The sequence below is a fragment of the Neopelma chrysocephalum genome, unplaced genomic scaffold, assembly GCF_003984885.1.
Source record: "Neopelma chrysocephalum unplaced genomic scaffold, ASM398488v2 Primary Assembly neopelma1_96836, whole genome shotgun sequence".
Classification (NCBI taxonomy): Eukaryota; Metazoa; Chordata; class Aves; order Passeriformes; family Pipridae; genus Neopelma; species Neopelma chrysocephalum.
Genome location: NW_020925479.1, coordinates 2,163 through 11,712, shown reverse-complemented (window position 1 = coordinate 11,712; position 9,550 = coordinate 2,163). Strand labels below are relative to the sequence as shown.

Genomic DNA, 9,550 nt, shown 5'->3' with positions numbered 1-9,550 from the left:
ATGAAATTCCTTGAGTGTGGATATATTTGAGATCTGTAGGTATTTGCGTAATGAGCATACTAGCTAAATACTTGCTAAGTTACAGTTAATTGTCAAATTAATTATGAGAAAATCAATTTGAAAATTTGAGAAGCCTTCCAAGTTGCAGAGTGAAGAGTAGATAAAAGGAAAAGGTAAATTCAATTGTTGTCTAAGTCAACTTCATTTTTAAGACGGTGAGGAGATGTTGGCAGCTTCTATCTTACTGCTGTGAGATACATCTCTGCCATTAAGATTTCTAACACCTTTAGCTCTGATCCTCTGAACCTTTGCAGAGTAGCTCAGTCTATTCCAATAGAGACCATTGGTCTCACTGAATGTGGCCCGCTTTCCCTGAGAAAGGTTTACATGCATAAACAGAGATGTTTGAAGGCTTCTTTGTTTAATAACATATTATTGCTTTCTATGTATTGGAGTGCTGATGGCAAATATAGCTAGTAAATATGTGATGGTGCCTCTAGCACTTCCTTCAGCTTTAGTGATTCTTATTTGATGCAGATTTGTCAGCAGCAAACTTCAGATCAACTTCAACCAAAAGTGAGAGCCCAGGGCAGTATAGCTGTAAAGAACTGACTATGGGGAGCAGAAAAGCTCATTTAAGTTTTGTTTTTCAAGGAGGAAAGACTAAAACCAGTGCCCTAAAATAGAAGGCCTGAAGAACAGAGGGTAAATTGTCCTTTCCACGTCCCAGCATTGCAGTCACTCGAGCATGACAGGACAGGACTGCTTGCCATAGTAGGGGGGAAAGTAGCACCTTGGAAGAGTTTGAGAAGTTCTGATATTCACTTCCTTTAATCACTTTAAAGCAGAACCTCTGCTTCTCACATGCTACTTTCCAAGCCTCCTGTGTCTTAGTCATCTTCATACATCTGGCAGATTTACTTTTGCAACAGCACTTGAATTGAGGAGAAAATATCTGCCATTTTTATAATGAACACTTTCAAATGTGTATTTATTTTTAGTGAGCAGAGTGCTCCTTTCCTTGCTTTCCCAGGTAATTGGGTATACATCTCCTAATAAATCACCTTTCATTCTTTGTCATTGTCTCCTGATGAACTTTTCCCTGTCACTCACACTTCCTTGGTAGCTTAGAAAGTCTGCCAATATGAAATATGTTTTATTGATAACAAAGAGTATGGACCACCTGGGTATTTCAGCATCGGAGATAAAATAGCCCCCTTTAAGCTCCTATGACTTTTTTTTCCAGGAAAGGTGGGCTGTGGGTGAGAACAGAAATATGGACAGATATCCCAGATCAGCTGACCATGGGTAACTGTACTGAGTGTAAGTTTTCACAGTTAGTGAAAAAGAGGAAAGCTGGATTTTTTCCTAGTGCTTTTCATAGCGAGAACAAGCTGACTTGGAAAGGTTTGTTTTATTTGTTTTTAGGAAATTACCAGTTGTGGTCCTGATTCAAACATACCTATGTTGCTAACCACAAATTACTGATGCTCTCCAAACAATCTTTCAGTTATTTCTTACCACACACTGTCTTACAGAGTGGCACTAACAAAACTGCATTACCTTTTTTCATCAAAGGAAGGAGGCACCATTGAGATGTGTTTGGCATCAGGTGATACTCAGGGGAAAAAATCTTCATAGGATAATATCTGCTGCTCAGGTCCACCAGAATGGAGACTCAATGGTAACTCGTAAGTGAGAGATACATATGAGGTAAAAGCAAATATATGCCAGGCTAGTCTGAAAACTAGCAGATCCGCTTTAAGATGCTCTTAGTCTTACCACCCACTACACTTAAGGACGAGGACAAGGAAACAGGGGGTTTGTACAATGTATGCACTTGTAGGCTCAGAGACGTATCACCTAATACCATATTTGTAAAGGTTTTTAGGGGCAGTTAACTTCTAGTGATTTTACTGAGTGCAGGCACCTTAGCAGCTCTTGAAGGCATTTTTCTTGTATGTGCTCAAGTTACCAGGATGTAAAAAAACCCCAAAACCAAAACAGTAAAACATTTCCTCATAGTAACATAGCATTCAGGTTTGAGATACTGAGGTAGTTTGGTGGTGGAAGGGGTGTAGATCCCTGAGAAATCCCCAGCAAGGATTCTTCATGTACGTAAATTAATCCCTTCATATCCTTGACGCCAGTCAGACATTTCTGAGCCAAATTCATCAACTCCATTATGGCTGGAAGCAATGCAAGGAGGAGGATGGAGGATCTCCTGGTGTCACCACATAGGTGTACAGGTCTTTCACCAGCCAGGTACTACCAGCAGGACCCAGATGACAGCGACAGTTTCCCTTCTGGGCTGAATTGAGCTGCATTGAAATCAGCATAATCTGTCTGAACAAGTCATGCCGCTTAGCAATTCCTCAGAAGGGTCATTCAAGGGCTGCTTTATTCTGTTATGCAGAACATACACCACATTGTGTGGTAATTAGGGCCTTTGGCAGACTTTAGAAAGGTTAGTCTTTTATATAAGCCTGTTACAAGAACCTCAAGGGCTGTTGAATTCATAGATATTTGCCCCTGTAGCTACGTGCTCAGTAACCCCAGACATAGAGCTCTTTCCCACCTAGTTTCATGGTGGGATATCAATATTTGTCACTTGTTATTTTCGGATACAGAACTGGCATTTCAGGGGACACTCGGTTTCCTGTATTTAATAGGCTTAAACTAGAGGATCGGTTCTTTGCCAAGTTTTTTCTTGTTGTACCGCTTGATGGCACACTTGCATTAGAACACTGCAGGCTGGAGGTAAGACAAATCAACACGCAAATCCTGTCCAAAGTTGTTCCACTTAATTTGTTCTGCATCATGAATGTACCTGTTTAATTGATTAAAGGAATCTAGCACTGTAGTATTGAGTAGGAATAAGCAGGGCATACAAAATAATTACACCAAGGAAGCCCTGTATTTCGCAATTTTAATCGCAGATGTTGCCTGGGTAATTCATTACTTTCAATAAATTTGGTAAGAAACTTGCCTTTGTCTTACTGAGCCTTTTTTTCCAAGGGTGACAAATTTTCCTTGCCCAATGTTTCCTTCTTCCTCTTTCTAGAAGGCTTGTAGCAGGTTTGTTCATTGCATGTGTTCATGTATGTTTTGGTGTTTTCTTCTGTCCTTGCAGTTCAAAAGCAGCAATAATTGCTACTGAAACTAAACAATGGTTTGACTGGAAGGGACATAAAAACTCATGTGGTCCAAGTCCCTGGACACGGAGAGTGACATCTTAACTAATTCAGGCTGCTCAAAGTTCCTGACCTTGGTCAAATCCAGGGATGGGACATCCTCTTCTGTTGCAGTTCTTGCCAGCCCCATTGGTAAGTATTCCTTCATTATATCCAAAATAAAGCTCCCCTATTTCAGTTCAAAGCCATTGCCCCATGTTCTGCCACTACAGGCCTTGGTAAAACGTATCCCTGTGACTATCTTAGACCATGTTTTCATCTGCAGACACCTTGGAGAGTGCTCAGAGATGTCCCAGGAAGGGCTTTGGAGGTCTCAAACATATGACCACTCTAGAGGGGCAAAGGAGTCATGGGTTCAGTGGTGTGCAGACAGAGGACAGCAGAGAAGAACCCTGGGAGTGCTTGAAGAGTCGCTTCAGAGAGGGTGGATGCTTTTGTCATAGCAGAAAAGAGCACAAGAAAGAAAGAATTAATGCCAAGTGCAGCTGGGGAGGTCCAGGCTGGCACAAGGAGAAAGAACTTCACTCCAAGGGGAGTGATGTGCTGCAACACATCACCCTGAAGGAGTCTGGATGATCCCAAGGCTTTGTGTGTGCAGGAAGAGCCAGGGAGGACGCAGAGATGTCAGTGCAGGAAGGTGCCAGCCAGGTGGGGCAGCCGGGGGGATGACGACAGCCTGCAGGGAAAGGGGCAGGGCATGGACACCGTAGGACAGCCTGGGCTGGAGAGGAGAGAGGGAGGGGGAGAAGCTGAAAGGCCCTGACAGAGCCACCTTCTGCAGGCCTTTGGCCATGGCTGCTGTCTGTGGCCCTGATGCCAGGAGGAGACAAGTGGCCCTTGCAGCCCTGGGGCCTCATGGCCTCCTTGTCCCTGCTCAGCAGCCTGGCAGGTGCCACCCCATGGTCCTGCCCTTGGTATTGTACATCCCACATCCCAGTGCCCCAGGAAGAGCCCTGAGGAATGAGGCAGGGACAGGATCTGTCTTCCCAGGGGCTGGAGGTCAGGGCTTGGCCCTTTGGATTAATGAAACAAATCAAGGTTTATTCAGCATCAGAGCCACCTTTCCCTTGCTTGTCCATCCTTGTCATCACTGTCTGCAGATTTCTGCTCTAACTGGAACCTGGGGACACGTTCTCAGTTGTGTCCCTCAGTGAGACTCATTAGCACTACAACAAACTTTAGTGTTTCCATCTCACTTTGACTTCTTGAAAAGTTGTTTGAACTTCCTCTCAGGGACTGAGTGGAATGTAAACAACATCAAACCCCCCTGAGGGTCAATAAATGCCTTGGGCTGTTGCTGTGCTGCTGAGCTGGGCCGGGCTCCTGGCACACAGGGAGCTCCTGGCAAGCAAGAAGAGCTTCAAAGAGACAGCTCTGCTGGTGAGCAGCTCCTCTGCACAGCCCAGCAGGGCTGAGGGCACTGCCTGCAGCACCCAGGGCACAAAAGCAAGGCAGACAGAGGTTACACACAGCCTGGGCTGGGAGGGAAGTCGAGAGGAAGATCCACTGCAGGAGGAATCTTTCCAGGCTTCCACATGGTAAGTCAGCATGAAGGGCAATGTGTCTGCAGTTGGTGCAAAGATCTCCTAACGCTGGCACATCCCACTCCCTGCTGCACCATCCCAGGCACATCCCAGCAGGGTTCCCTTCTCCCAGGGATGGCTGCAGGGTTGTGAAGCCGGGCTGTGCCACCCAGGCTGCCCCAAGCTGTCCTGCAGAGCAGGGTCCTGCAGCCCAGGGCTGTGCCGGGGCAGGAGCTCTGCCACTGCCAGGGGCAGCTCTCAGCCGGGCTGGGGAGCTCCCTCAGGGCTGGGCAGAGGCTGGGGGTGGAAAGAGCAAAGCCTGGCAGGGCAGGGCAGGTTTCTTCTGCTGGTGAGTGAGAGTTTCATGAGGCAGGGCTGCTCACAGAACCAGAGCACCCCAGGGTATTTTCCAGTGGATACTTCAAGGGGAAGGTCCAAGGAGGGATTTCTCTCAAGTTCTCAAGCCACACGCCTGGTGGTTTGAGTTGCAGAGGGAACTGTGAGAAGCTGCCCAGGGCTGAGAACAACTTGCTGGCACTGTTGGTGTCTGGGAGGTGGCACAGCTGGCTCAGGGTGACGCTGCCCTGAGTGCCCAGTGGGCTCTGCCCTGGCCTCTCCCAGCTGGACCCTCCCTGTGCATTTCCTTGGTTCTCAGCTTGCCCGTGGTCCTGAGGTTGTTCCCTCCTTCTCTCAGTCAGGTTCACTGGGGAGGGGAGTTCAAGCTACACAGTCCAACACTGATCCTGGCATTCCCCTATGGCAAGTGTGTCCCTGGGAATGAGACATTCCAATTGTCCTCTGCCCTGTGGGGCTGTGGGCAGTGAAGTCTGTGGGCCTGGGTCAGGAGCTCTTTTTCCCTTAATCAGATCCCATCATTAGGACACTTGTCTCTTTTCTGAGGTGTCCTTCCAAGCTGGGAGCTGCCACTGAGGATGCAAATCATCCTCACAGCACAGCTGACAAGCCCTTTTGCATTGGGAGCAGTTTCATTTGACAGAGCTGAACACCAGGACGGGTCCCTTGTCCCCACCATGCCCATGACCCCACCGGTGCAGAGCAGGGCTGACCCCTCACAACCAGTGGGCAGAGGGTCTGCTCCTCCTGGAAGATGTAGTGAGCCCCAACCAGGGCTCCAGCCATGGAGCTGAAGGAGAGATTCCTAGAAAAGCAAAACAGGTGAGGGAGTGTAGCAGGGAGGGGGATATTGGGAAATGGCTTTGGTTTTTCTCAGAAAGTTCTTTGCTAACATATCGCTGATATTTCCTCTTCGAGTAGTGCCCCACACCAAGAGGCAGCAAATGTTCAACAGCAGCTCCCTCACCCAGTTCCTCCTCCTGGCATTTGCAGACAGGCGGGAGCTGCAGCTCCTGCACTTCTGGCTCTTCCTGGGCATCTCCCTGGCTGCCCTCCTGGCCAACGGCCTCATCCTCAGCGCCGTAGCCTGCGACCACCACCTGCACACCCCCATGGGCTTCTTCCTGCTCAACCTCTCCCTCACAGACCTGGGCTGCATCTGCACCACTGTCCCCAAAGCCATGGACAACTCTCTCTGGGGCACCACAACCATCTCCTACATGGGATGTGCTGCACAGGCTTTTTTCTTTGTCTTCTTCATCTCAGCAGAGTATTATCTCCTCACCATCATGTGCTACGACCGCTACGTTGCCATCTGCAAACCCCTGCACTACGGGACCCTCCTGGGCAGCAGAGCTTGTGCCCACATGGCAGCAGCTGCCTGGGCCACTGGCTTTCTCAATGCTCTGCTGCACACAGCCAATACATTTTCCCTGCCCCTGTGCCAGGGCAATGCCCTGGGCCAGTTCTTCTGTGAAATCCCACACATCCTCAAGCTCTCCTGCTCACACTCAGGCTACCTCAGGGAAATTGGGCTTATTGTGGTTAGTGTTTGTTTAGCAATTGGGTGTTTCATTTTCATTGTTTTCTCCTATGTGCAGATCTTCAGGGCTGTGCTGAGGATCCCCTCTCAGCAGGGACGGCACAAAGCCTTTTCCACGTGCCTCCCTCACCTGGCCGTGGTCTCCCTGTTTGTCAGCACTGTCATGTTTGCCTACTTGAAGCCCCCCTCAATCTCCTCCCCAACACTAGACCTGGCTCTATCAGTTCTGTATTCGGTGGTGTCTCCAGCACTGAACCCCCTCATCTACAGCCTGAGGAACCAGGAGCTCAAGGATGCCATAAGGAAAATGGTGACTGGATGCTTTTCAGAAGCAATGAACTGCATCTTTTCTTCTGCAGAACACTCATTGTGTAACACATTTTGGGCCCAGTCTGCCTTCTAAAGCTTTTGATAGTACTGGGGGTGGGGGGCTATCCTGTTTTTTCCCTCTGTTCATGTCCTTAACACTGAAATTTTATTCTTCATCCCATGTAATTCACTCTCTACCTCTTTTTTTTGACCCACAAAATGTACTAATCAGGAATCATGCTTTGCGCGCATTTAAACAAAATAAAAGTTTGTGCAACTTTTGTGAACCCTTCTCACTGTGTTAAATTGTACATGAGGAATCACAATCTCTGGGTGTAAGAAAGGACATAAATTCTTTTTCCCAAATCCTTCCTCCGAGACCTCCCCTGAAGCTGGAGGACATTTCCATGTTTGCAGATGTGGAGGGGAAAAGAGTCCCAGCACTGCCAGGGAGCAACAGAACTGGGTCTGTTCAGAGCTGCTCCCTTTGCACTCCCACCCTTTCCTTTCCTGTCCGTGCCCAAGGCCTGAGTGCTCTGGCAGCTCAGTCCCTGTCCTGCTGTGTGTCAGGCCTGTGAGCACAGGCAGGGACAGGCCCTGGGCACTGCTGGGACAGGGCTGGGCTCCACAACAGCAGTTCCAGCAGCAAAGGGGTTCCCCTCCAGGCACCTCCTGAAGGCTGAGGTCTTTTCCCAACACTGGTATTGAGAAGAAGTCCAAGGAATAGACTCTCCAAAGTCTTGTTACTTTGCTTGTTTCTCCATGGAGACAGTGCAGTGAGGTCAGGGACCCACTGGGACTGCAGGGACTGAGGGCTGGGTCAGATGTTGTGTTGGTGGCCGATGGCCAATGGAGATGACAAATGATCTCCAAGTCACCTGCCTGGGGCTCTGCAGCTTGTGAGGGCTCTGATGGCAGGTGAGGACTTGTCTGGAGGAACTCAGGAAGTGCAGGAGAGCACAGAGGATCTGCAGGGACAGCCCATCCCATCCAGTCAGCAGGGAATGGAGGCCTGGAGCAGAATCCTGCCCAGGGTGGAGTCACCCAGAGATTAAGTACTAAATCTTGCTGGGAAGTGGCAAACAGAGCTCTGCAAGCCCAGGGGACACAGCAGGTACAAGGAAAACTCTTGCAAGTGACTTCTCTTGCCCTCAGTGAACTTCCCCAGGTCGATCAAGAGCAGCCCCCAAAGCCATGTCCCAGCTCTGGAACAAGGCAGGGCCCCTCTGAGCCCCCTCCATGGCCACACAGGAGCGTCTGTGGGAGGTGGTCAGTGGCAGGGAGCACCATCAGCTGGCTCTGCCTCCCAGCTGGAGCAGCACAGCCAAAGGCTCTGAGATGTCTCAGAGTTTCTTTGGTTCTATGAGGCCCTGCAGTGTCACAGTGGTCCCTTGAGTCCATGAGGTTCCTCAGGGTCAGAATGGTCCCTAGGTTCCACAAGGTTCCAAAATGTCTCAAGGTTCCTTTTCTTCCATGAGGCCCCACCTGTCAAAATGGCCCCTTGGTTTCACCAGATTTCAGTGTTCCTGTGTTCCTTTGTTTCCACGGGGCCCTGCTGTGCCTCAATGAACATTTTTTCCCATGAGCTTCCAAAATGTCTCAGGGTTCCTTTTGTTCCATGAGGCCCCGCATGTCCCTTGGTTTCACAAGATTCCACAGTTTCCCTGTGTTCTTTTGGATCCATAAGGCCCTGTAGTGTCACAATTGCCCCTTGATTCCATGAAGTCCCACAGTGTCCCTGGATTCCTTTTCTTCCATGAGATTCCCCTGTGTCACAATGGCCTCTTGATTCCATGAAATCTACCTAATCCCCACCCTGAGTTCTAAACCCCAAGCCCTGACCATGAACCACCCCCACAGCCCTTGGGAGCAGGGCAAGGACCTGCAGGGCCCAGAGCAGGCCCAGGGGGTTGGCAGAGGAATGGGAGGTGACCTGGATCTGCTCAGCTCTGCAGTGACCCCCAGGAGAAGGGCCTGGGCTCTGGGAGGGATGTCCTGTGGCACAGGGGCTCAGGATCCAAGTTTGTAAGGCCAACTGCACATGGGGCTGCCTTGGGGGAAGCGTGGCCACCCAGACAAGGGAGTTGCCACCCCCCTGGACTCAGTCCTGGGGTCACCACATCTGGACTGGTCTGCCTGTCTGTGAGGTTCCCCATTCTGGAGGAACAAGGAAGAACTGGAGAGGGTCTAGAGGAGATCTGACAGGATGGAGCCTTTCTTGGTGCTGGAAAGAAAAAGAACCCCCTAAAGTGCAGCTTGGAAGGTTCAGACTGAAGGTGGGGAAAAAGAAATGTTACTCGAAGGGGAACCTTATGGAGCCAGAGGTCACTAAGAGGGTGATGGCCTGGCTTTGTGTTCCAGGGACCACCCAGAGCTGGTGCAGAGACATCAGGGAGGGTCTAGAAATGCTGCTGGGAGGGGGGTGGGAAAGCAGGAGGGGTGTGTGCAGCCTGCAAGGCCAGAGCAGCAGCAGGGCCAGGGCAGGACAGCCTGCAGGAGAGATGGCCAAGGGCTCTGGCAGGGCTGCAAGGCCCAAAGGCACCCAGGCCTTTGTCCCCTTGCCTCTGGCAGCTGCCTCTGCCACTCAGGCCACCACAAGCAACTTGCCTTGCAGCTTCTGCACTTGG

At 50.0% G+C, this 9,550-nt stretch overlaps 1 protein-coding gene across 1 annotated transcript; it reads left to right on the top strand.

Annotated features, from left to right (window-relative positions):
• The first annotated feature begins 6,009 nt into the window (after nt 1–6,009).
• On the top strand, nt 6,010–7,071 carry LOC113960678 (olfactory receptor 14J1-like). The gene has a single exon (XM_027670337.1). The coding sequence runs from the start codon at nt 6,016–6,018 to the stop codon at nt 7,015–7,017; it is 1,002 nt and encodes a 333-aa protein (XP_027526138.1). The 5' UTR covers nt 6,010–6,015; the 3' UTR covers nt 7,018–7,071.
• The last annotated feature ends 2,479 nt before the right edge of the window (nt 7,072–9,550 follow it).